Genomic DNA, 27,874 nt, shown 5'->3' on the forward strand with positions numbered 1-27,874 from the left:
TCAACCCCGATATACCACATCGCTCCAATTCACTCTATTCCTTGCCCTCCTTTCACCCTCCTGCATGTTCAGGCCCCGATCAAACAAAATCTTTTTCACTCCATCCCTCCACCTCCAATTTGGTCTCCCTCTTCTCCTCGTTCCCTCCACCTCCGACACATATATCCTCTTGGTCAATCTTTCCTCACTCATTCTCTCCATGTGCCCAAACCATTTCAAAACACCCTCTTCTGCTCTCTCAACCACGCTCTTTTTATTTCCACACATCTCTCTTACCCTTACGTTACTTACTCGATCAAACCACCTCACACCACACATTGTCCTCAAACATCTCATTTCCAGCACATCCATCCTCCTGCGCACAACTCTATCCATAGCCCACGCCTCGCAACCATACAACATTGTTGGAACCACTATTCCTTCAAGCATACCCATTTTTGCTTTCTGAGACAATGTTCTTGACTTCCACACATTCTTCAAGGCTCCCAGAATTTTCGCCCCCTCCCCCACCCTATGATCCACTTCCGCTTCCATGGTTCCATCCGCTGCCAGATCCACTCCCAGATATCTAAAACACTTCACTTCCTCCAGTTTTTCTCCATTCAAACTCACCTCCCAATTGACTTGACCCTCAACCCTACTGTACCTAATAACCTTGCTCTTATTCACATTTACTCTTAACTTTCTTCTTTCACACACTTTACCAAACTCAGTCACCAGCTTCTGCAGTTTCTCACATGAATCAGCCACCAGCGCTGTATCATCAGCGAACAACAACTGACTCACTTCCCAAGCTCTCTCATCCCCAACAGACTTCATACTTGCCCCTCTTTCCAAAACTCTTGCATTCACCTCCCTAACAACAACATCCATAAACAAATTAAACAACCATGGAGACATCACACACCCCTGCCGCAAACCTACATTCACTGAGAACCAATCACTTTCCTCTCTTCCTACATGTACACATGCCTTACATCCTCGATAAAAACTTTTCACTGCTTCCAACAACTTGCCTCCCACACCATATATTCTTAATACCTTCCACAGAGCATCTCTATCAACTCTATCATATGCCTTCTCCAGATCCATAAATGCTACATACAAATCCATTTGCTTTTCTAAGTATTTCTCACATACATTCTTCAAAGCAAACACCTGATCCACACATCCTCTACCACTTCTGAAACCACACTGCTCTTCCCCAATCTGATGCCCTGTACATGCCTTCACCCTCTCAATCAATACCCTCCCATATAATTTACCAGGAATACTCAACAAACTTATATATATATATATATATATATATATACCCCCTTTGCATGTTCCACATACTCTAACCCTTTACCACAATAGTAGGATCCTACATTAGTTCATAACCACCATTTCCTCATAAGCTCCTTGAATCCTAACCTTGTGCACTCTTATGCATCCATTTTGCATTCACTGTCCATATACATACACACAGTTAGGCCACCACATGAACACCTTTCTGGAACTCGTTGCTTCAAGAATGTGCTTCACAATGGAGTGGACACAAGATGGGCTCCTTTGGAGCAACAAGGTCCTTGATGAGATGATTCTTTTTTGTGCACTGTTGATGATAGAGCCTTGTTGAAAGTGATTTCTTCCTCATAACATGAGTAAATGCACATAGCATCCGAGCAAAATAGTTTTATTCATTGAACAAGATGAACAGTGAATGTTTCATGCTAGCCTTGCTACCAATGACTTAATCTAATATGTAGGTAGGTACTCTCTCCGACACACATTAAGAAAAAGTGTCATTGATCAGGGAACTGTTACCAGTACTACATGCCTGGGTATCAGGTGGATTAGTGATAGCTTCATAGTGAGCCAACACTCCAGTGGCAGTCAAGTTTCACTCCTTAAACCAAGATTGCTGCCTCAACCACATGTAGGCCGCAGGCTGGCATTCAATCCACAAATTTCTCCATCACAAATATAACACTTGAAAAACATGTGAGTTGTGTGTTGTCAATGTTTTGGAAGGAGGTGGACACTGAGAGGAATCGTGTGAGGAGAACAAGACAACAAATGAGAGCATCAGTAAAAAGGAACAGTCATAACAGACAAAGGAAAGGCAAAGAGGTGATGGAGTATTCTGAAGGACTGTTGTATGTATTTAAAGATGGGAAAGCAGATGTTGTATGTGGAGGTATGGAAAACTAGAGTCATGGCAAGTGGTTTGGAGAAAGGAAAAGAGGTGGAGAATACTTTGTGTAAGATGAACTGTGGCAAAGCATCTAAAGTGGATAGAACTGTCACTGCATTTCTCAAGAAAGAGAGTGACAGTAATGGTGATTGTTAAAGTAGGATTTTCAATGTAAGTATGGCTAATGGTGAGGTGCCTGAGGACTAGCAGAATGCCTGCACAGTGCCACAAAAGTTAATGTTAAAATTACAGAGGCAAATGTTTGTGGAGTGCACCTAGTTAGATGGATGGGAGTGGTGACTGAGAGGGTGGAGGCAAGTACAAAGCAACATACTGGGAGGGAACAATGTTGTTTGAGAAGTGAAGAAAAAAAATTTGTATGGGAAATACTTAAGAAAAATAGATTGATATGTATGTGGCATGGAGAAAGCATATGATAGGTAATAGATTTGCTTCATGGAAGTAGTTATGAACAGACAGTATGGGAGAAAGTTATGAAAAGTAACAAGTTTTTATCATGAGAGTAAGTCACGTGTGCATGGAAGAAGAGGAGGGTGACTGGTTATAGGTTATGTCACCAAAGCTGTTTAATCTGTTTATAGATAGGATGGTGAGGAAGTTGAATGCAAGGGTCTTGCAGAGAGGGATAGGCCTGCCATCTGTGGAGGTTGCATGGGTCTGAGAGGTTAGTAAGCTGCTGTTCACATGGATGTGGAGGTAAATATGAATGAGAAACTGCAGCAGCTGGTTTCTGAGTTTGGGAGAGCTTGAAAGGAGAAAGTTGAGATAATGTGTATAAAAGACAGCTTCAGCATTGGAGTGAACACATTGGATGGAATACAAGTATAAAGAGCAAGAACCTACAGGAAGTCGAGTGTTTTAGATACTTTTGAGCACATATGACAGTGAATGGAAACATGGGAGCTGATATAAGCCATAAGGTAAGTTAGGAGGCTAAGGTTCTGGGTGCACTGAGGAGTGTCTACAATGGCAAAGATGGCTATATTTGATGGCATAGTAGTCCCTATGGTGCTGTATGGATTCAAGGGTGGAAGTAGTTAGATGCGTTAGAGATGAAACGTTTGAGGACAACATGTGGTGCTAAGAAGGTTGACTGAATAAGAATCGATATGGTACAAGAGAGAAGTACAGCAATATGAAGAGTATATACAAGAAAGCAAAAGAGGGTGAGTTGAAATGGTTTGGAAATATGGCAAGATAAGTGAAACAAGCTGAGTAAGAGGGTATACATGTTGGAAGTTGAGGGAACAAGAAGAAGGAGGAAACTGAGGAGGTGGAGAGATGGAGGGAAAGATGCCTTGAGAGTTTGGGACCTGATCATGCAGGAGGGTGCAAGGAGCACATGGGATAAAGCAAGGTGGAACAATGTGATATATAGTGGGCAAAGAGATGCCATTGGGCTGAACCACTCCAAATGAAGTAGTAGTCATGGAAAGGTCTATGGGGCTTAAATGTGGATAGGAGGGCTCTGGTTTCAGATAATCTTACATGACAGCTAAAGAAAGCATGAGAGCAATTTAGGTCATTCTTCTGTTCCTGACACTACATCATAACACAAAGAATGGCAAATAAGTATGACAATATATCTAATTCACTTTAGACCTCAAGGATCATGGTTACCAGGACCTGTGGAACAAGGCTGTTTCAAGAGGTGAATACTAATCTGAGACACTTAGGGTTTCCATAAAAAGGCCCAGCTACAAGACAGAACATGAATGGATAATATCCTGTGGTGAGCGGTTAGCATTCCTGACCATGATGCATTCATGGGCCACCCACGGTCGAGCACATAGATTTGAATCCTGTTATGGCAGTCAGTCCACAGTCAACCCAGCTGTTCATCCACCCTTAGGGGTTGGTCAATAAGATGGGTACACATCATATTCTTTATCATACTTGATTGCCATTTCCCACATCAGGAAACAGACAAAGAAAGACCCATCCACTCTTATACACACATGTAAACATACACACACATACATGTACATATCAACATATACACATATACATGCACATACACAGACATATACATCTATGCACATGTACCTATTCCTACTTGCTTGCCTTCACCCATTCCCAGCACCACCTCATCCTACAAGAAACAGCATTCCCCATTCCCTGCATTAGTGAAGTAGAGCCAGAAAAACAAACAAAAAAAGGCCACATTCATTCACACTCAGTCTCTAGCTGTCATGTGTAACGCATCAAAACCATAGCTCCCTATCCACATCCAGGCCCCACAGACCTTTCCATGGTTTACTTCAGAGGTTTCACATGCCCTGGTTCAGTCCATTGACAACATGTCAACCATGGTATACCACATCATTCCAATTCACTTCATTCCTTGCATGCCTCTCACTCTCCTGCATGTTCAGGCCCCAATCACTCAAAATAATTTTCACAACATCCTTCCACCTCCAATTTGGTCTCCCGCTTCTCCTTGTTCCCTCCACCTCTGACACATATATCCTCTTTGTCAACCTTTCTTCACTCATTCTCTTCATATGTCCAAACCATTTCAACACAGCCCCTTCTGCTCTCTCAACCACTCTTTCTTTATTACTTACACAATCAAACCACCTCACACCACATATTGTCCTCAAAAATTTCATTTCCAACACATCCACCCTACTCTGTACAACCCCATCTATAGCCCATGCCTTGCAACCATATAATATTGCTGGAACTACTATTCCTTCAAACATACTCATTCTTGTTCTCCAAGCAAGGGGGAAGTAATAACAGGTAGTGATTAAAAGAGTATTTTGAAGGTTTGTTGAATGTGTTTGATGACAGAGTGGCAGATGTAGGGTGTTTTGGTCAGGGTGGTGTGCGAAGTGAGAGGGTCAGTGAGAATGGTTTGGTTAAGAGAGAAGAGGTAGAGAAAGCTTTGCAGAAGATGAAATCTAGTAAGGTGGCAGTCTGGATGGTACTGTTGATTGGTCGGGAAGGATATTCAATGTATGTATGGATCATGGTGAAGTGCCTGAGGATAGGCGGAATGCATGCATAGTGCCACTGTGCAAAAGCAAAGGGAATAAAGGTGAGTGTTCAAACTACATAGGCATAAGTTTGTTGAGTATTCCTGGGAAATTATATGGGAGAGTATTGATTGAGAGGGAGAAGGCATGTACAGAGCATCAGATTGGGGAAGAGCAGTGTGGTTTCAGAAGGGGTAGAGGATGTGTGGATCAGGTGTTTGCTCGAATAATATGTGTGAGAAATACTTAGATAAACAGATGGATTTGTATGTAGCATTTATGGATCTGGAGAAGGCATATGACAGGGTTGACAGATACTTTGTGGAAGGTCTTAAGAGTTTATGGTGTGGGAGGTGGGTTGCTAGAAGCAGTGAAAAGTTTTCACCAAGGATGTAAGGCATATGTATGAGTAGGAAGAGAGGAGAGTGATTGGTTCCCAGTGAAAGTCAGTTTGTGGCAGCGGTGTATGATGAACCCATGGTTGTTTAATTTGTTTATGGATAGGGTAGGTAGGGAGGCAAATGCAAGAGTTTTGGAGAGAGGGGCAAGTTTGCAGTACGTTGGGGATGAGAGGGCCTGAGAAGCAAGTCAGTTTTTGTTCACTGTTGATACACATCTAGTGGCTGATTTGAGTGAGGAACAGCAGAAGTTGGTGACTGAGTTTGGAAGAGTGTGTGAAAAGAGAAAGTCAAGAGTAAATATGAATAAGAGCAAGGTTATTAGGTTCAGTGGGGTTGAGGGACCAGTCAATTGAGATGTAAGTTTGAGTGGAGAAAAATCAGAGGAAGTAAAGTGTTTTAGATTCCCGCCCTACAGGAAACAGCATTGCCACCCCCTACTTCAGCATGGTAGCGCCAGGAAAACACACAAAAAAGGCCACATTCGTTCACACTCAGTCTCTAGTTGTCATGTGTAATGCACCAAAACTACAGCTCCCTATCCACATCCAGGCCCCACTGACCTTTCCATGGTTTACCCCAGACGTTTCACATGCCCTGGTTCAGTCCATCAACAGCACGTCAACCCTGGTATACCACATCGTTCCAATTCCCTCTATTCCTGACACACCTCTTATCCTCCTGTATGTTCAGGCCCCTATCACTCAAAATCTTTTTCACTCCATCCTTCCATCATTAATGGTATGGCTTTGACTAGGGGCTAAGCTGCCCATGCCATCTCAGCTAAAAAGAAAATCTAAAAACAATGCAAGTTACAATACATAACTTTCTACTTGGTCCCAGACAGATTACTCACCTGTGGTATGAGGGGAGGTGGCAGGAGTTCTGATGTTGGAACTTCCTCATCGATGTTAGCACGTCGAGGACGAATATTTAGTGGTGTTCGTTCAATGACTTCTGCGACTTTTTGGGACACGTTTTCCTGTGAGGTATGTCAGTGTAAGGACACAATGAACTTCTATGTACTACTCACTATTGTCCTCCATATGATTCCAGTTATCTACTGTTTCACAAATAACCCTAATTTACATCTGCTCAATCTTACAGATTCATCTTCTTTGCTCATTCATGCTAATAAGAATTTCTTCCAAAACATTTCCATATAAAAAAATGCAAGATGATAATTTGCTCTGTTTGAGAGCTTTCTTGGGTAAAAATTATGTATAAGTTAAATGTTCTAATATTACTAACAAACCAAGGATATTGCAGGCTTTCTACTCCTATACAGGCTGCAGTGAACATCAGATAGACAAGCCATTTTAGTGCTAATGACTGCATAACAATGAGATACACCTCATTTAGACATGATGATTTTTCAAGATTTTTCTAATATTCTTTTATTATGCTTTGATGCATTACACATAACAACAAAATAATGCATATGAATGGATGTGCATTACGCATGACAGCTAGAGACTTTACCGAGTGTGAACAATTGTGGCCTTTTTTGTCTGTTTTCCTGTTGCGACCACGATGAAGCAGGGGGAAGTGATGCTGTTCCCTGTAGGGCAGGGTAGCACCAGAAATGGATGAAAGCAAGCAAGTATGAATATGTCGATGTATATATGTGTATGTCTGTGTATCCATATTTTTTTATTATTATCTTGCTTTGTCGCTGTCTCCCGCATTTGCGAAGTAGCGCAAGGAGACAGACAAAAGAAATGGCCCAACCCACCCCTATACACATGTATATACAGACACGTCCACACACGCAAATATACATACCTATACATCTCAATGTACACATATATATACACACATATATACACATGTGCATAATTCATACTGTTTGCCTTTATTTATTCCCATCGCCACACATGGAATAACATCCCCCTACCCCCTCATGTGTGCGAGGTAGCGCTACGAAAAGACAACAAAGGCCCCATTCGTTCACACTCAGTCTCTAGCTGTCATGTAATAATGCGCAAAACCACAGCTCCCTTTCCACATCCAGGCCCCACAGAACTTTCCATGGTTTATCCCAGACGCTTCACATGCCCTGATTCAATCCATTGACAGCACGTCAACCCCGGTATACCACATCAATCCAATTCACTCTATTCCTTGCCCGCCTTTCACCCTCCTGCATGTTCAGGCCCCGATCACTCAAAATCTTTTTCACTCCATCTCTCCACCTCCAATTTGGTCTCCCACTTCTCCTCATTCCCTCCACCTCCGACACATATATCCTCTTGGTCAATCTTCCTCACTCATTCTTTCCATGCGCCCAAACCATTTCAAAACACCCTCTTCTGCTCTCTCAACCACGCTCTTTTTATTTCCACACATCTCTCTTACCCTTACATTACTTACTCGATCAAACCACCTCACACCACATATTGTCCTCAAACATCTCATTTCAAGCAGATCCACCATCCTGCGCACAACTCTATCCATAGCCCACGCCTCGCAACCATATAACATTGTTGGAACCACTATTCCTTCAAACATACCCATTTTTGCTTTCTGAGATAATGTTCTTGATTTCCACACATTCTTCAAGGCTCCCAGGATTTTTGCCCCCTCCCCCACACTATGATTCACTTCCTCTTCCATGGTTCCATCCGCTGCCAGATCCACTCCCAGATATCTAAAACAATTTACTTCCTCCAGTTTTTCTCCATTCAAACTTACCTCCCAATTGACTTGACCCTCAACCCTACTGTACCTAATAACCTTGCTCTTATTCACATTTACTCTTAACTTTCTTCTTTCACACACTTTACCAAACTCAGTCACCAGCTTCTGCAGTTTCTCACATGAATCAGCCACCAGCGCTGTATCATCAGCGAACAACAACTGACTCACTTCCCAAGCTCTCTCATCCACAACAGACTGCATACTTGTCCCTCTTTCCAAAACTCTTACATTCACCTCCCTAACAACCCCATCCATAAACAAATTAAACAACCATGGAGACATCACAAACCCATGCCACAAACCTACATTCACTGAGAACCAATCACTTTCCTCTCTTCCTACACGTACACATGCCTTACATCCTCAATAAAAACTTTTCACTGCTTCTACCAACTTGCCTCCCACACCATATATTCTTAGTACCTTCCACAGAGCATCTCTATCAACTCTTATCATATGCCTTCTTCAGATCCATAAATGCTACATACAAATCCATTTGCTTTTCTAAGTATTTCTCACATACATTCTTCAAAGCAAACACCTGATCCACACATCCTCTACCACTTCTGAAACCACACTGCTCCTCCCCAATGTGATGCTCTGTACATGCCTTCACCCTCTCAATCAATACCCTTCCATATAATTTACCAGGAATACTCAACAAACTTATACCTCTGTAATTTGAGCACTTACTCTTATCCCCTTTGCCTTTGTACATTGGCGCTATGCACACATTCCGCCAATCCTCAGGCACCTCACCATGAATCATACATACATTAAATAACCTTACCAACTAAGTCAACAATACAGTCACCCCCTTTTTTAATAAATTCCACTGCAATACCATCCAAACCTGCTGCCTTGCCGGCTTTCATTTTCCGCAAAGCTTTTACTACCTCTTCTCTGTTTACCAAATCATTTTCCCCAACCCTCTCACTTTGCACACCACCTCAACCAAAACACCCTATATCTGCCACTCTATCATCAAACACATTCAACAAACCTTCAAAATACTCACTCCATCTCCTTCTCACATCACCACTACTTGTTATCACCTCCCCATTAGCCCCCTTCACTGAAGTTCCCATTTGCTCCCTTGTCTTACGCACTTTATTTACCTCCTTCCAGAACATCTGTATGCATATGTATATGTGTATATGTTGATATGTATATGTATGTATATCCCTGGGGATTGGGGAGAAAGAATACTTCCCACGCATTCCTCACGTGTCTTAGAAGCCGACTAAAGGGGATGGGAGTGGGGGGGTAGAATCCCTCTCCTCCTTGTATTTTAACTTTCTAAAAGAGGAAATAAGAGTAGTCATGCGGGGAGTGCTCATACTCCTCAAAGGCTCAGATTGGGGTGTCTAAATGTGTGTGGATGTAACCAAGATGAGAAAAAAGGAGAGATAGGTGGTATGTTTGAGGAAAGGAACCTGGATGTTTTGGCTCTGAGTGAAACAAAACTCAAGGGTAAAGGAAAAGAGTGGTTTGGGAATGTTTTGGGAGTAAAGTCCGGGGTTGGTGAGAGGACAAGAGCAAGAGAAGGAGAAGCACTACTCCTGAAACAGGAGTTGTGGGAGTATGTGATGGAGTGTAAGAAAGTAAACTCTAGATTGATAAGGGTAAAACTGAAAGTGGATGGAGAGAGATGGGTGATCACTGGCGCCTATGCACCTGGGCGTGAGAAGAAAGATCATGAGAGGCAAGTGTTTTGGGAGCAGCTGAGTGAGTGTGTTAGTAGTTTTGATGCAAGAGACTGGGTTATAGTGATGGATGATTTGAATGCAAAGGTGAGTAATGTGGCAGTTGAGGGAACAATTGGTCTACATGGGGTGTTCAGTGTTGTAAATGGAAATGGTGAAGAGCTTGTAGATTTATGTGCTGAAAAAGGACTGGTGATTGGGAATACCTGGTTTAAAAAGATATATATATACGTATGTAAGTAGGAGAGTTGGCCAGAGAGCGTTACTGGATTACGTGTTAAGTGATAGGTGCATGAAAGAGAGACTTGTATGTTAATGTGCTGAGAGGTGCAACTGGAAGGATGTCTGATCATTATCTTGTGGAGGCGAAGGTGAAGATTTGTAGAGGTTTTCAGAAAAGAAGAGAGAATGTTGGGATGAAGAAAGTGGTGAGAGTAAGTGAGCTTGGGAAGGAGACTTGTGTGAGGAAGTACCATGAGACGCTGAGTGCAGAATGGAAAAAGGTAAGAGTAAAGGTCGTTAGGTGAGTGGGGGAGGAATGGGATGTATTTAGAGAAGCAATGATGGCTTGCACAAAAGATGCTTGTGGCATGAGAAGTGTGGAAGGTGGGCAAATTAGAAAGGGTAGTGAGTGGTGTGATGAAAAAGTAAAATTGTTAGTGAAAGAGAAGAGAGGCATTTGGACGATTTTTGCAGGGATATAATGCAAATGAGAGGGAGATGTATAAAAGAAAGAGGCAGGAGTTCAAGAGAAAGGTGCAAAGAAGGAAGGAGGTAAATAAAGGAAGGAGGTAAATAAAGTGCATAAGACAAGAGAACAAATGGGAACATTGGTGAAGGGGGCAACTGGGAGGTAATAACAAGAAGTGGTGATGTGAGGAGATGGAGTGAGTATTTTGAAGGTTTGTTGAATGTGTTAGATGACAGAGCGGCAGATATACAGTGTTTTGGTCAGGGTGGTGTGAGAAGTGGAAGGGTTAGGGAGAATGATTAGGTAAACAGAGAAGGGTAGTAAAAGCTTTGTGGAAGATGAAAGCTGGCAAGGGAGCGAGGTTGGATGGTATTGAAGTGAAATTTATTAAAAAAGGGGGTGACTGTATTGCTAACTGGTTGGTAAGGTTATTTAATGTATGTATGACTCATGGTGAGGTGCCTGAGGATTGGTGGAATGTATGAATACTGTCATTGTACAAAGGCAAAGGGGATAAGAGTAAGTGCTCAAATTACAGAGGTATAAGTTTGTTGAGTATTCCTGGGAAATTATATGGAAGGGTATTGATTGAGAGGGTGGAGGCATGTACAGAGCAACACATTGGGGAAGAGCAGTGTGGTTTCAGAAGTGGAAGAGGATGTGTGGATCAGGTGTTTGCTTTGAAGAATGTATGTGAGAAATACTTAGAAAAGCAAATGGATTTGTATGTAGCATTTATGGATATGGAGAAGGCATATGATAGAGTTGATAGAGATGCTCTGTGGAAGGTATTAAGAATATATGGTGTGGGGGCAAGTTGTTAGAAGCAGTGAAAAGTTTTTATCGAGGATGTAAGGCTTGTGTATATGTAGGAAGAGAGGAAAGTGATTGGTTCTCAGTGAATGTTGGTTTGTGGCAGGGGTGTGTGATGTCTCCATGGCTGTTTAATTTGTTTATGGATGGGGTTGTTAGGGAGGTGAATGCAAGAGTTTTGGAAAGAGGGACAAGTATGCAGTCTGTTGTGGATGAGAGAGCTTGGGAAGTGAGTCAGTTGTTGTTCGCTGATGATACAGCGCTGGTGGCTGATTCGTGTGAGAAACTGCAGATGCTGGTGACTGAGTTTGGTAAAATTTGTGAAAGAAGAAAGCTGAGAGTAAATGTGCATAAGAGCAAGGTTATTAGGTACAGTAGGGTTGAGGGACAAGTCAAATGAGATGTTTGAGGACAATATGTGGTGTGAGGTGGTTTGATCGAGTAAGTAATAATAGAGCAAGAGAGATGTGTGGTAATAAAAAGAGTATGGTTGAGAGAGCAGAAGAGGGTGTTTTAAATGGTTTGGTCACATGGAGAGAATGAGTGAGGAAAGATTGACCAAGAGGATATATGTGTCAGAGGTGGAGGGAACGAAAAGTGGGAGACCACATTGGAGGTGGAAAGATGGAGTGAAAAAGATTTTGAGTGATCAGGGCCTGAACATGCAGGAGGGTGAAAGGCATGCAAGGAATTGAGTGCATTGGAACGATGTGGTATACCGGGGTCGACGTGCTATCAATGGATTGAACCAGGGCGTGTGAAGCGTCTGGGGTAAACCATGGAAAGTTCTGTGGGGCCTGGATGTGGAAAAGGAGCTGTGGTTTCAGTGCATTATATATGACAGTTAGAGACTGAGTGTGAACGAATGTGGCCTTTGTTGTCTTTTGCTAGCACTGCCCCGTGCACATGTCGGAGGAGGGGGTTGTTATTTCATGTGTGGCGGGGTGGAGATAGGAATGAATAAAGGCAGACACTATGAATTGTATACATGTGCATATATGTAAATGTCTGGGTGTGTATATATATGTATATGTTGAGATGTATAGGTATGTATATTTGCGTGTGTGGACGTGTATGTATATACATGTGTATGTGGGTGGATTGGGTCATTCTTTCACTTGTTTCCTTGCACTACCTTGCTAATGCAGGAGACAGTGACAAAGCAAAATAAATAAATAAATAAGTTTGATGAGTATTCCTGGGAAACTATATAGGAGGGTATTGATTGAGAGGGTGAAGGCATGTACAGAGCATCAGATTCAGGAAAAGCAGAGTGGTTTCTGAAGTGGTAGAGGATGTGTGGATCAGGTGTTTGCTTTGAAGAATGTATGTGAGAAATACTTAGAAAAGCAAATGGATTTGTATGTACTATTTCTGGAAGGTGGAGAAGGCATATGATAAGAGTTTATAGAGATGCTCTGTGGAAAGTATTAAGAATATATGGTGTGGGAGGCAAGTTGTTAGAAGCAGTGAAAAGTTTTCATTGAGAATGTAAGGCATGAGTATGAGTAGGAAGAGAGGAAAGTGACTGGTTCTCAGTGAATGTCGGTTTGCGGCAGGGGTGCGTGATGTCTCCATGGTTGTTTAATTTGTTTATGGATGGGGTTGTTTATGGATGGGGCAAGCATGCAGTCTGTTGTGGATGAGAGGGCTTGGGAAGTGAGTCAGTTGTTGTTCGCTGATGGTACAGCGCTGGTGGCTGATTCGAGTGAGAAACTGCAGAAGCTGGTGATTGAGTTTGGTAAAGTGTGTAAAAGAAAAAAGCTGAGAGTAAATGTGAATAAGAGCAAGTTTATTCAGTACAGTAGGGTTGAGGGAGAAGTCAATTGGGAGGTAAGTTTGAATGGAGAAAAACTGGAAGAAGTGAAGTGTTTTAGATATCTGGGAGTGGATTTGGCAGCGGATGGAACCATGGAAGTGGAGGTGAGTCACAGGGTGGGGAGGGGGCGAAAGTTTTGGGAGCATTGGAAAATGTGTGGAAGGTGAGAACATTATCTCAGAAAGCAAAAATGGGTATGTTTGAAGAAATAGTGGTTCCAACAATGCTATATGGTTGCGAGGCATGGGCTATAGATAGAGTTGTGCGGCAGAGGGTGGATGTGTTGGAAATGAGATGTTTGAAGACAATATGTGGTGTGAGGTGGTTTGATCGAGTAAGTAATGAAAGGGTAAGATAGACGTGTGGTAACAAAAAGAGTGTGGTTGAGAAGAACAGAAGAGGGTGTTTTGAAATGGTTTGGTCACATGGAGAGAATGAATGAGGAAAGATTGACAAAGAAGATATATGTGACAGAGGTGGAGGGAACGAGGAGAAGTGGGAGACCACATTGGAGGTGGAAAGATGGAGTGAAAAAGATTATGAGCAATCAGGGCCTGAACATGCAGAAGGGTGAAAGGCGTGCAAAGAATAGAGTGAATTGGAACGATGTGGTTTAGTGGGGTCGATGTGATGTCAATGGATTGAACCAGGGCATGTGAAGTGTCTGGGGTAAACCCTGGAAAGTTTTGTGGGGCCTGGATGTGGAAAGGGAGCTAAGGTTTCGGTGCATTATACACGACAGCTAGAGACTGACTGTGAACAAATGTGGCCTATATTGTCTTTTCCTATCACTACCTCATGTGCATGCATGGGGAGGGGATGGTCATTTCATGTGTGGCAGGGTGGCGACGGGAATGAATAAGGGCAGACAGTATGAATTATGTACATGTGTAAATACATATAGGTCTGTGTATGTATATATATATATATATACATATGTATAGTGTTTTAGATATCTGGGAGTGGATCTGGCAGCGGATGGAACCATGGAAGCGGAAGTGGATCATAGGGTGGGGGAGGGGGCGAAAATCCTGGGAGCCTTGAAGAATGTGTGGAAGTCGAGAACATTATCTCGGAAAGCAAAAATGGGTATGTTTGAAGGAATAGTGGTTCCAACAATGTTGTATGGTTGCGAGGCGTGGGCTATGGATAGAGTTGTGCGCAGGAGGATGGATGTGCTGGAAATGAGATGTTTGAGGACAATGTGTGGTGTGAGGTGGTTTGATCGAGTAAGTAACGTAAGGGTAAGAGAGATGTGTGGAAATAAAAAGAGCGTGGTTGAGAGAGCAGAAGAGGGTGTTTTGAAATGGTTTGGGCACATGGAGAGAATGAGTGAGGAAAGATTGACCAAGAGGATATATGTGTCGGAGGTGGAGGGAACGAGAAGTTGAAGACCAAATTGGAGGTGGAAAGATGGAGTGAAAAAGATTTTGTGTGATCGGGGCCTGAACATGCAGGAGGGTGAAAGGAGGGCAAGGAATAGCGTGAATTGGATCGATGTGGTATACCGGGGTTGACGTGCTGTCAGTGGATTGAATCAGGGCATGTGAAGCATCTGGGGTAAACCATGGAAAGCTGTGTAGGTATGTATATTTGCATGTGTGGACGTATGTATATACATGTGTATGGGGGTGGGTTGGGCCATTTCTTTCGTCTGTTTCCTTGCGCTACCTCGCAAATGCGGGAGACAAAGAGAAAGAAAAAAAAAAAAGAAAAGAAAAAATGTATGTATACATTGAAATGTATAGGTACGTATATGTGCGTGTATGGAAGTGTATGTATTTGCATGTGTATGTTATGTGGGTGGGTTGGACCATTCTTTCGTCTGTTTCCTTGCACTACCTCGCTAACGCGGGAGACAACAACAAAGTAAAATAAAATAAATGTATATGTGCATGTGGTTCAGTGAGTGTGAGGAATGGGGTATATTAGGGAAGCAGAGATGGTATGTGCAAAAGATGCATGTGGTATGAGAAAGGTGGGAGGTGGGCAGATTAGAAAGGTTAGTGAGTGGTGGGATGAAAAAGAGAAGTTGTTAGTGAAAGAGAAAAGGGAGGCGTTTGGACGATACTTACAAGGAAGGAGAGCAAATAATTGGGAGATGCATAAAAGAAAGCGACAGAAGGCCAAGTGGAAGGTGCATGGGTTGAAAAAGAGGGCAAATGAGAGTTGGGGTGAGAGAGAATCATTAAACTTTACAGGAATAAAAAGATGTTTTGGAAGGAGGTAAATAACATGCGTAAGACCAGAGAGCAAATGGGAACATCGGTGAAGGGGGCAAGGGGGGATGTGATACCAGGTAGTGATAAAGTGAGGAGATGGAGCGAGTATTTTGAAGGTTTGTTGAATGTGTTTGATGACAGAGCAGCAGATGTAGGGGTTTTTGGTCAGAGTGATATGCGAAGTAAGAGGGTCAGGGAGAATGGTTTGGTTAAGAAAATGAAGAGGTGAGAAAAGCCTTATGGAAGATGAAATACGGCAAGGCGGCAGGTTTAGATGGTATTGCAGTAAAATCTATTAAGACAATGCAGTGAAAGCAGCAGTAGAGGAATTCATAGACAAAGACATGATTTACCAAGCAGACATAGATAAGCTAAAGTCTAATGATAAATTGCAAATAGCCACAAAAGACTAAACAGATAATTAATTTGATTTTGTAGGTATGATTTTTTTCCTTGTCTGGACACTACCTCTCTCATCATCCTTCACACCCTTTGTGCAACTAATGTATCTGCAACAGTCAACCAGTGATGAAGATATTTCACATATCTTTTCATCATTACTAAACCTTGAAATATGAGTGACTTGCAGAAAGTGACTCATGATATGGGAGAAGAATCTTCATTTTTTTTCTTTGCTTTCCATTGTCAAAAGAAAAATACATATAAAAGAAAAGAATGTGAATAAAAACACTAACATACCTTATATGGCTGTAGTATTGTGCTTATGTACATGTGTAAATCTCAAGGAGAGTTGGTGGAAGAAGGGTGGAGGTGGGTGTGGTCATTAAAATGTTGTTTCCCATTCTATAATGAAAGAAACAGAAGTGAAAGTGACAATTATGTACTTATTATTGGTCTAACCCACCTTTTGTGGTCATGGTACAGAGCTCATTTATGGACAAAGATCCTCTAGAGGGTTGGTGGAGGATGGGTGGTGGAGGTTGGACATTACCCATTGTTACAGTCTGAGGCATCATTGAGTCATGAACCATGCTGCCCAAGCATGGAAAGTGACCAATGCTAAATCTAGTAGCCATAAAAATGACAAATATTGGCATACTATGTCTCCTGCCACTCCCAATTTGGTGAACTTTTTATATTAAAGCCTCACAGCATTTAAGCATTAATTTCCTGAACTTAGAATCATCTAAAACAACCAATCATGGGAGAAAGAGAGAAAGAATCTGTTATCTAATGCCCTCAACAGACCAAAATCTTCATCAAAGCTTTTTTACCACACCCTTACCCTCACCAGTGCCACAACATCACCACTACCTGCCCCACACACCTGATTTCATTTATCTCAAGCCTGGGGAAGACAAATATGCTGGTGTATATATGTATACTTCTGTAAGCAAACAAAAACAGGCAAGACAAAGAAAAAATGGTGATGATAAAAATGAAAATGATGAAATGAGCTTTTTCTACAGAAAAATGGCACAGGTCATTCTCTTAAAGTACTGATAAGTATTACCTCTAAATCATTCATCTCCTGCATTAGTGAGTCTGACTCTGTAATGAGTCGATCCATGCGTGTCTGAAGGTCATCCAGAGACTTGAGGTTCTGTTGCATGATCCTCATTCCCTATAGAAAGCAAATAATATAAGTATTTTCTGTGAAAGTATTAAGAAATGTATATACTATTAATGCTTTTTACCAGATTCAAACATCATATTTTACAAACATTTTTCTCAAATATTTTGAGTTTGCTTGTAGAGTACGTGTTGTTCTTTACAGCATTCATAAGGTTGCTAAGTGTAATGCCCTAAATACAACATCCATACTCTATCTCAAAACCTTCAGTTGTGAAATGTAGTATAAATTATATGAGAAGGGATATGCATCCAACTGTAATCTGATGATGATATATGTACTGTGAATACAAAACCCAGCAAGAAATTTCCATGCTTGGCGTACAAATACAACATGATCACAAGCATGTAATCCTTGTGTTACCTGCCACTAGAGTGTTTAACAATCCTTAACTTTACATGGATAGTTTCTGTAAAAGCCCATGTTTAACCCAATCATGTCCATTATCAAGAATACCCAACACAAGATTTGCCAATCTGAGCACTGTTATTCATTCCCAAGTGAAACTGCAGCCACACCTTTGGTGTACATTAATATATTGGCTTTGCCTGAATTATGTAATCATAATATGTGCTACTGTCATTTGTGTACATGAAATAAGAAACAGCCAGCATCAGTGTCTAAGGACAGAGACATGTTATTTTACACAAGAGTGCTTGGAATTTCTCCTAAAATTTTGATGCAAGCCCAGTAAATGCCTCTAAAGGCATCACATAATCATTTGAAAGTTCTGCCTTAAAACTGCAGTAAAACAGGTTAAACTAAGTAATCAAAGCCAGAAGGTACTCACTAAACAAAATTATTTTCAAAATACACCATTAAAGATAACAACTGGGAAACTATACTATGTCTATCCTTGGAGTCCATAAAGCAGGACCACTGGTCAAAATTGGTTTGGATTTGTCACAGAACTTCAATAATCTTTGCAATATCCAAAAAGGCTTTGTGAACCAAGACACCCAACTCTGTTGAAGTAGGTATGAGAAAAATGACAGTAGAAGTATCAATGACCCACAGAACAGCCGACAAAACTTTCATTTACAGCAAAGGCAACCCCGAATCAATGTTAAGTCAATACAAACACTGTTGCATTTCCATTTTGAATAGAACCAACCTCAGCTTCAATCTTTAAATCACTTGAGCAAGATTCAGTAGCAAAATTTCATTACTCACCTAAAAGACCGAATTCACCAAGCCTTCAACTGGTTAAATGACTCGCACTGTAGTTCAGCATGCTTGGAAACTGATCACAGCAATTCAATGCACTTGGAAATTTATCACTGCATTTCAGCATGCGTGGAAACTTAAAAATTAGGTGTCAAAATAAAGTTTTGCTGAGGTAACCAATTTCATGATTAAAACTGAAGAGTAAGATATATATCAAGCATCACAGGTTAAAAACATGAGTGAGGTGAAGAGTAGACAAGTAAACTTTATGCCAGTTTCTTGAAGGGGTTACATGGATTCAACTGCAATTCAGCAACTGACTGTAGTTGTCCTGCCACCTCTCTCGGGATATTTGGTAGCCTGCTTCCGTAGGTGGTATACCAATATTTTCAATGTCAAGGCACCCATGTGATTACCATTTTATGATGATTCAACACAGAAATGGATATGGCACCAATTAGAAAAGTTATATGTTGACAACAAAGCTACTGGATCAATTTTTTTTTTTAAACTGGTGAATATAGCAAAGATGATATGCTACTTCATGCATTCTGAGATTAAAGGCCAGCCTGCCTCTCTTTTGTCATCTTTCTTACCTAAGTATCATACAAAGTCTTGTTATTCTACCACTGATGAACCCAAAGTCTGAGAGTTGGCTTTCCCCTATATCTCTAAGGTTTTTTTTTCATATTTGTTCAATGTTTCCCACATTAGTACTAGGAACAGGCACAGACAGGTTCAAAATTACAATTTTACAGTCAACTAGTTACCAAAGTCTTAGTTGCTTTCTGCTCTACACATTTTACACCAACTGAAAATTTGGTGGGAAAAACAAGAGCAAAATAATTACATGAACAACTTGTCAACTTACCTCACAGAGCCAAGTATCCCCTTCGAGAGCATTAGGGGGAAGAGCTACACCTGACATGTATCGCTGAAACTCATCTGTCGTCAACCCTAGACTCTCTGCGGTCAACTTTTCTATAAAGGCAACTGCACAACACTGAGGAATATACATGTTTTCCAATATATCTCCCCATATATATCTCATTTCTATAAAATATTTCATATAATCTTCCGTGCAAACTTCTACATCAATACAATCACTTTTATATCAAGTGCATGCATGCAAGAGCACAAACAGGTAATCACACACACATACACACATATGTAATAGGTGGCAGGCAAACATAAACCAAAGAAGTACTACCATCTGGGTATCAGAATTGTTAGTGCTGGAAGTGCAGTGGGTCAGCACTTTAATGCCTTTCAAGTACCTTTCCCAGTTCCATGTTGCTGTCTCTTCCTGTCTTACATTTGCATGGGTTATTGGCTTTAGCTGACAAACACAAGCTCTCATACGACACTTGACAACATGTAATTCACACAACTCTTTATTTTCAACCCTTAAGTTTTGTGCGGTGGCCACAATGCACTAATTAAGCCTAACAGCAAAATTTCATCAAAGGTTAAGTTAAAAATAATGGAGCCCCATGAGTTTAGAACTCACTCTCTTCATAGTGCATAAAAAGATTATTTACTCACTAACTTTATGAGTGAATTGCACAGTGGTATTGATAATCTAATACTCCAAAAATATTTCACTGAACCAGACATAATATATATACAGCAATGAGGGAAAAACCAGGATGGTACAGAATGCAGTCATATGTACACATGTCAAAAATGGTCAAGTTCTAGTAATGGGATTTCAACCATAAAGTGTCAGAAATTTGAATGAATGCATAAATGGGTTTGAAAACAAGAGAAAGGTGGTTGTAATGGGTGATCTGAATGCAAAGGTGGTAAAAGGTAGTATGTAATGAAACTGGCAAGCTAGTTGGTAAATGAAAAGTGCCTGAAGTACATGAGAATAAAAGTTATCTTGTGATGTTTGTGCTGAGTGGGGTTATTCCTTGCAAACCCTTTTTTTCATAAGATAATTAAAAGATATATGTGGATGTGAAATGATAGGAAAGAAGAACAAAAGTTTGAATGGCTTTCGCAGTGGAAAAAGATTGATAAATGTTGTGCTGGATGCTAAAGCTGTGAAAGGATTCTTTAGAGATTTTGACCATTCTGCATTTTCTGTGGAGGTGAGGATCAGGGATAAGTGGAGGTATGGTGTAAGGAAGAATGAAGAGGTAAATGAGTTGGAAAGTGACATGATGAATCAAAAAGAAGGCAAGGAGGATTATAAAAGAGGGGAACAGAAAATTTAGGTGAAAGTGCTGTAAATGCAGGGATGCAGTCATGCAAGATTTTTTCTTGAAGCTGTGACAGCACGGGCAATTGAGGCCTTAATCAAGGCCATCACACTAATACTTTATTCATTTATTTTCTTTTATCATACTTAGTCACTGTCTCCTGCATTAGCAAGGTAGCCCAAGGGCTAGATGAATGCTAGATGAATGCTTTATATACATTTATTAAACTCAATTGCCATTTCCCGCATCAGCAAGGTACCACCAGGAAACAGACGAAAAAAGACCCACCCACTCATATACACACATATATACATACACGTACATATACATATCTTCATATACACATTTACATACACAGACATATTTCATTTTATTTATCATACTTAATCGCCATCTCCTACATTAGCGAGGTAGCCCAAGGAAACAAACAAAAGAATGGCCCAACACACCCACATACACGTATATACATAAATGCCCACACACACACACATATACATACACATTTCAACATATACATACACATACTTATACATATATACACATGTACATATTCACATTCCCTGCCCTTATCCATTCCCATAGCAACCCTGCCACACATGAAATAGCATCCCCCCCTCCAGCAAAGCAGCGCCAGGAACTGGAGGGATGTCTGATCACTATCTTGTGGAGGTGAAGGTGAAAATTCATAGAGGCTTTCAGAAAAAGAGAAAGAATGTTGGAGAGAAGAAAGTGGTGAGAGTAAGTGAGCTTGGAAAGGAGACTTGTGTGAGGAAGTATCAGAAGAGATTCAGCATAGAATGGCAAAAGGTGAGAGCAAATGACGTGAGGGGAGTGGGTGAGGAATGGGATGTATAAAAACACACACAAATGATTAAGAGGGGGAACTCTATGGACATAAAAACTCTCTGTAATGTACCTATTGAGGGAAGGAGAGGATCTCAGGGAACTCTGTCAGAGTCCCTCACAAGGAAGCCAACCTACTGCCATCCACCTCTTAAGTGCAGATCAATATGTGAACTCTGGCTTAAGCTGAGATGTAAAAATCTGCATAGTAAACTATTGTTGGTGGATGTCCAAATAAAAGCTGCACTCCCTGTATCATAGCATATGGCATCTGAGTTAGAATGGACAAGAATAAATACTTACCAAATTTGTGAAAAAATATCCAGCTTCTCCACTCTGAAGAGTACTTTGCTGAGCAAAGTTTGTGATATAAGCAATGTTGCTGTGTAGAAGTGGTGGGTTGGCCTGTAATACACAGTAGATCAGAGCTGGTAGGAAGTCATCAGCTGATGCTGGAGCACCTCCTCTTGACTGCTTCAGAAGGTTAAGTACATGGTGACTAGATGAGACAAGACATTTCAGTTTATCAGATGGAACTCTCTTACTGTTCATTTCAATCAATTCTGGAAAAAAAAAGTTGAGCTGTGTGTACATGAAAAAAAAAGTTTGTCTTAAATCATTCAGGGTATTGGCCCTGGTGACCTCACCTACTTGGGATCTACGGTCTTGGGGTCTTCTTTAGACACCTTATGCTAGTGCCACGCACATTTATACTTTTTGATAAAAGACATTATTACTGTCACAGAAACACCAAAATGATCTTGAAAAATTTATCTACAATGGAGTAAATATTCATAAGAATAAATATTTCAATTTGTATGTTGTATCATGTGAAACTATAACTACTTAGAACAGTTTTAAACATGCATACATAAAGATTTACAACATGTCAAGTCATCTTAAAAAATTACATACACTTATACATGCAATTTACCAACAGTATGTTAGAGATACAAAAAAAGCCAGCATTACACAAAGTCATCACAACAAACTATACAAAATATTACAAATTACAGCCTAAAATGTGTGTGTAAACCTCATGAGGATAAAATCGAATCAAAGGTAAAATGATTACAAAACCCCTGAGGAAGTTGAATACACCAAAAATAACATTAGTAGATCTAAAGACAGTTAATGCCTAAAGTATGTTACTAAATTCATTAAGTTTAAAATCAACTTCTCAATACTTATTCATTTCCAGCATCAGCAAGGTAGTGCCAGGAACACATGAAGAAAGGCCCCAATCACTCACATCCATTCTCTAGCTGTCATTTGTAATGCACTGAAACTACTGCCCCCTACCCATAATCAGGCCCCATGAACCTTTCTGTGGTTTCTCCCATCTAATTCATGTGCCCTGGTTCAGTCCATTGACAAAACGTATCCCCTGTATACCAAAGCACTCCAATTCAATCTATGCCTTGCATGCATTTCACTCTCACAGAGACCCAATTTGGTATACCCCTTCTTCTTGTTCCCTCCATTTCTAACGTATATCCTATCTGTCAACCTCTCCTCTCATTCTCTACATATGTACAAATCATTTCAGCTCACCCTCATCAGCTTTCTCAACCATAATCTTTTTATTACCAAACCAAATTCTCTTATCATTTTATTACTCAATCAAACTCCTTCCATACACATGTCCTAAAACATTCAATTTCCAACACATCCACCCTTCTCACTTCCTACTGCATAGCCCGTAACTCACATCCGTACATCATCATTGGGACTTTTGTACCTCTGCCCTCCCAGATAATGACCTCTCTTTTTACACATTCCAAACTCTACTTAGATTCACCGTCATTTGGTCTTTTTATACAGGTGGCCTCAGTAAAGCTCTCTGTAAGGCTCTCAAAACAAGAGTTTATAGCATAAAAGTTTCAAACACGTTCTCACATGCAAAGAGTAGCACTCACGCACTGGGAAGGTGCCTAGTACTATACGATCAGCAGGAACAAGAACCTGGCTGAAATCTTAAAGATTAATTTTGGTTACATTCTGGAATTTACACAATATAGTATCTAGGCTTAACCCTGGAACCTAGCCAGGCTACATGGATGTCAATTGCTATACGTGAAGAGTGTCACATGAAGGCCCATGTTAAGCTAAATCTTCCATAAAACAATTCTTCCTACAACTTTAGAGAGAAATATGCATCTAGGAGTTCTCGCAACTATCAGAATCATATTCATGATAATTACCCCACTTTTTCCTCTATGCTGAAAACTTTAATGAACCACTGATGAGAATCTCCCATCACCTAAAAAACTTTTGTAAATACACCAATGACAAATATATAGTCATAGCTTCAAAAATTCACAAAAATTACACTATTTGTTACTTTGTATAATGGTTTAAATGGTGTGCAAGACATTTCTCATTCTACTTGTGAGCAGTGTGTGCATTTGTTTGCACTGACTTGTAAACTGGACCATTCTCAATACCCAGTACCCAATATCTTCTACAAAGGTTTGTATGGACTGCTCACATTGTCATCTATGAAGTGACCTTATGGTGTTCTAATGACATTTCTAAACTCTTTTGCATTTTTTCATCTAAAGTTATCATTCTCAACACAATTAAAATGAAGAAAAATATGAAGAAAGGAAAATGTCTAAGAAAATAATAATAAAAACATCATATACAGTGATATTGGCACCTCTTAAATTCAGTGTTTAATGTGTACTGGCACCTCTTAAATTCAGTATTTAATGTGCACAGTATCATAAAACAGTCATTTACAAACAAATATACAGTATATGAAAAATGAATTATGACAAAATAATACCACAATTCAAAAATCTTTGTAAACATTTATGCATGGCTAAGAGACAGCAGTAGCAACTGGGACCACCTTGGGTGTGGCTCCCTGGTTCCTTAGCGTTATACTGTAAATCTTCCCTAATATTTGTATCATTTTTTTGAATGCAGCATCTTCCCAAAAAAGGTGTTACCAACATAGAACACCCAACATACTTCCAACCTCACAGTATTATGTGAAACAAAGATTTTTTTTTCTATTATACTTAGTCGCTGTCTCCCGCATCAGAGGAAGCACAAGGAAACAGACGAAAGAATGGCCCAACCCACGCACATACATATGTATATACATAGACACCCACACATATATACCTATACATTTCAATGTATACATACATAAACATACACAGACATATACATATATACACATATACATATTCATACTTGCTGCCATTCCCATCGCCACCCTGCCACGCATGATATTACACCCCCATCCCCCCATGTGCACGTGAGGTAGTGCTAGGAAAAGACAATAAAGGCCACATTCATTCACACTCAGTCTCTAGCTGTCACGTGTAGTGCACCTGAAACCACACCTCCCTTTCCACATCCAGGTCTCACAAAACTTTCCATGGTTTACCCCAGATGCTTCACATGCCCTGGTTCAATCCACTGACAGCACTTTGACCCCAGTATACCACATCGTTCCAATTCACTCTATTCCTTGGACACCTTTCATCCTCCTATATGTTCAGGCCCCAATCGCTCAAAGTCTTTTTCACTCCATCTTTCCACCTCCAATTTGGTCTCCCACTTCTCCTCGTTCCCTCTACCACTGACAATTATATCCTCTTTGTCAATCTTTCCTCACTCATTCTCTCCATGTGACCAAACCATTTCAATACACTCTCTACTGCTCTCTCAACCATACTCTTTTTATTACCGGGCATCTCTCTTACCCTTTCATTACTTACTCGATCACACCACCTCACACCACATATTGTCCTCAAACATTTCATTTCCAACACATCCACCCTCCTCCACACAGCCCTATCTAAAAACAGTACCAAAGATAGTACAATACAAACAGTCCTTTCCATTCATTCTAAATGAACATGACCTCCAGGTCACTAAAGACAAATAATTTTTATTTAGCTCAACACCTACATTCTAACCTCAAAAAAAAATTGGGTTCTCAAAAATATAAAAACATAATCAAAGATGATGTGATGTGAGAAGGAGATGGAGTGAATATTTTGAAGGTTTGTTGAATGTGTTTGATGATAGAGTGGCAGATATAGGGTGTTTTGGTCGAGGTGGTGTGCAAAGTGAGAGGGTTAGGGAAAATGATTTGGTAAACAGAGAAGAGGTAGTAAAAGCTTTGCGGAAGATGAAAGCCGGCAAGGCAGCAGGTTTGGATGGTATTGCAGTGGAATTTATTAAAAAAGGGGGTGACTGTATTGTTGACTGGTTGGTAAGGTTATTTAATGTATGTATGACTTATGGTGAGGTGCCTGAGGATTGGCGGAATGCGTGCATAGTGCCATTGTACAAAGGCAAAGGGGATAAGAGTGAGTGCTCAAATTACAGAGGTATAAGTTTGTTGAGTATTCCTGGTAAATTATATGGGAGGGTATTGATTGAGAGGGTGAAGGCATGTACAGAGCATCAGATTGGGGAAGAGCAGTGTGGTTTCAGAAGTGGTAGAGGATGTGTGGATCAGGTGTTTGCTTTGAAGAATGTATGTGAGAAATACTTAGAAAAGCAAATGGATTTGTATGTAGCATTTATGGATCTGGAGAAGGCATATGATAGAGTTGATAGAGATGCTCTGTGGAAGGTATTAAGAATATATGGTGTGGGAGGCAAGTTGTTAGAAGCAGTGAAAAGTTTTTATCGAGGATGTAAGGCATGTGTACGTGTAGGAAGAGAGGAAAGTGATTGGTTCTCAGTGAATGTAGGTTTGCGGCAGGGGTGTGTGATGTCTCCATGGTTGTTTAATTTGTTTATGGATGGGGTTGTTAGGGAGGTGAATGCAAGAGTTTTGGAAAGAGGGGCAAGTATGAAGTCTGTTGGGGATGAGAGAGCTTGGGAAGTGAGTCAGTTGTTGTTCGCTGATGATACAGCGCTGGTGGCTGATTCATGTGAGAAACTGCAGAAGCTGGTGACTGAGTTTGGTAAAGTGTGTGAAAGAAGAAAGTTAAAAGTAAATGTGAATAAGAGCAAGGTTATTAGGTACAGTAGGGTTGAGGGTCAAGTCAATTGGGAGGTGAGTTTGAATGGAGAAAAACTGGAGGAAGTGAAGTGTTTTAGATATCTGGGAGTGGATCTGGCAGCGGATGGAACCATGGAAGCGGAAGTGGATCATAGGGTGGGGGAGGGGGCGAAAATTCTGGGAGCCTTGAAGAATGTGTGGAAGTCAAGAACATTATCTCGGAAAGCAAAAATGGGTATGTTTGAAGGAATAGTGGTTCCAACAATGTTGTATGGTTGCGAGGCGTGGGCTATGGATAGAGTGGTGCGCAGGAGGATGGATGTGCTGGAAATGAGATGTTTGAGGACAATGTGTGGTGTGAGGTGGTTTGATCGAGTAAGTAACGTAAGGGTAAGAGAGATGTGTGGAAATAAAAAGAGCGTGGTTGAGAGAGCAGAAGAGGGTGTTTTGAAATGGTTTGGGCACATGGAGAGAATGAGTGAGGAAAGATTGACCAAGAGGATATATGTGTCGGAGGTGGAGGGAACGAGGAGAAGAGGGAGACCAAATTGGAGGTGGAAAGATGGAGTGAAGAAGATTTTGAGTGATCGGGGCCTGAACATGCAGGAGGGTGAAAGGAGGGCAAGGAATAGAGTGAATTGGAACGATGTGGTATACCGGGGTTGACGTGCTGTCAGTGGATTGAATCAGGGCATGTGAAGCGTCTGGGGTAAACCATGGAAAGCTGTGTAGGTATGTATATTTGCGTGTGTGGACGTATGTATATACATGTGTATGGGGGTGGGTTGGGCCATTTCTTTCGTCTGTTTCCTTGCGCTACCTCGCAAACGCGGGAGACAGCGGCAAAAAAAAAAAAAAAAAAAATCAAAGAAATATACATTATGCTCCAGTATGTTATTCCAGCATGTATAAAAGCTAGTATTTTCAAAGTTGACATGAAAGGTCATGAAAATAAAAGATATATGGGTTTCAAATCAAATTTCTTTACAAATCATGCTTTAGAACTGACTGGCAAATCTGTAGGAAGGATGTGGAGAACAAAAATCCTTCAAGAACTTTTAATTCCTGGTGATAGGGGTGAAAGAATACTTCCCATGCATTCCCTATGTGTCGTACAAGGTGACTAAAGGGGAGTGGAGCGGGGGACTAGAAACCCTCCCCTCCTTGTATTTTAACTTTCTAAAAGGGGAAACAGAATTTGAAGGAGTCATGTGGGAAGTGCTCACCCTCCTTGAAGGCTCAGATTGGGGTGTCTAAATGTGTGTGGATGTAACCAGGATGAGAAAAAAGTAGAGACAGGTAGTATGTTTGAGGAAAGGAACCTGGATGTTTTGGCTCTGAGTGAAACAAAGCTCAAGGGTAAAGGGAAGAGTGGTTTGGAAATGTCTTGGGAGTAAAGTCAGAGGTTGGAGAAAGGACAAGAGCAAAGAAAGGAGTAGCACTACTCCTGAAACAGGAGTTGTGGGAGTATGCGATAGTGTAAGAAAGTAAACTCTAGATTGAAATGGGTAAAACTGAAATTAGATGGAGAGAGATGGGTGATTTTTGGTGCTTATGC

At 40.8% G+C, this 27,874-nt stretch overlaps 1 protein-coding gene across 3 annotated transcripts in view; it reads right to left on the reverse strand.

Annotated features, from left to right (window-relative positions):
• The window catches only part of Rabex-5 (Rabaptin-5-associated exchange factor for Rab5), an 82,354-nt gene that overhangs the window by 13,118 nt on the left and 41,362 nt on the right, over window positions 1-27,874 (reverse strand). For all 3 annotated transcript variants that reach the window (XM_071693256.1, XM_071693253.1, XM_071693254.1), the window contains exons 8-11: window positions 21,642-21,901; window positions 19,160-19,291; window positions 17,002-17,112; window positions 6,433-6,558 (exon numbers count right to left, since the gene is read on the reverse strand). In XM_071693256.1, the coding sequence (XP_071549357.1) occupies window positions 6,433-6,558; window positions 17,002-17,112; window positions 19,160-19,291; window positions 21,642-21,901 (629 nt within the window). The remainder of the gene's footprint in view (window positions 1-6,432; window positions 6,559-17,001; window positions 17,113-19,159; window positions 19,292-21,641; window positions 21,902-27,874) is intronic.

The sequence above is a fragment of the Panulirus ornatus genome, chromosome 55 (genome assembly GCF_036320965.1).
Source record: "Panulirus ornatus isolate Po-2019 chromosome 55, ASM3632096v1, whole genome shotgun sequence".
In the NCBI taxonomy this organism is placed as follows: Eukaryota; Metazoa; Arthropoda; class Malacostraca; order Decapoda; family Palinuridae; genus Panulirus; species Panulirus ornatus.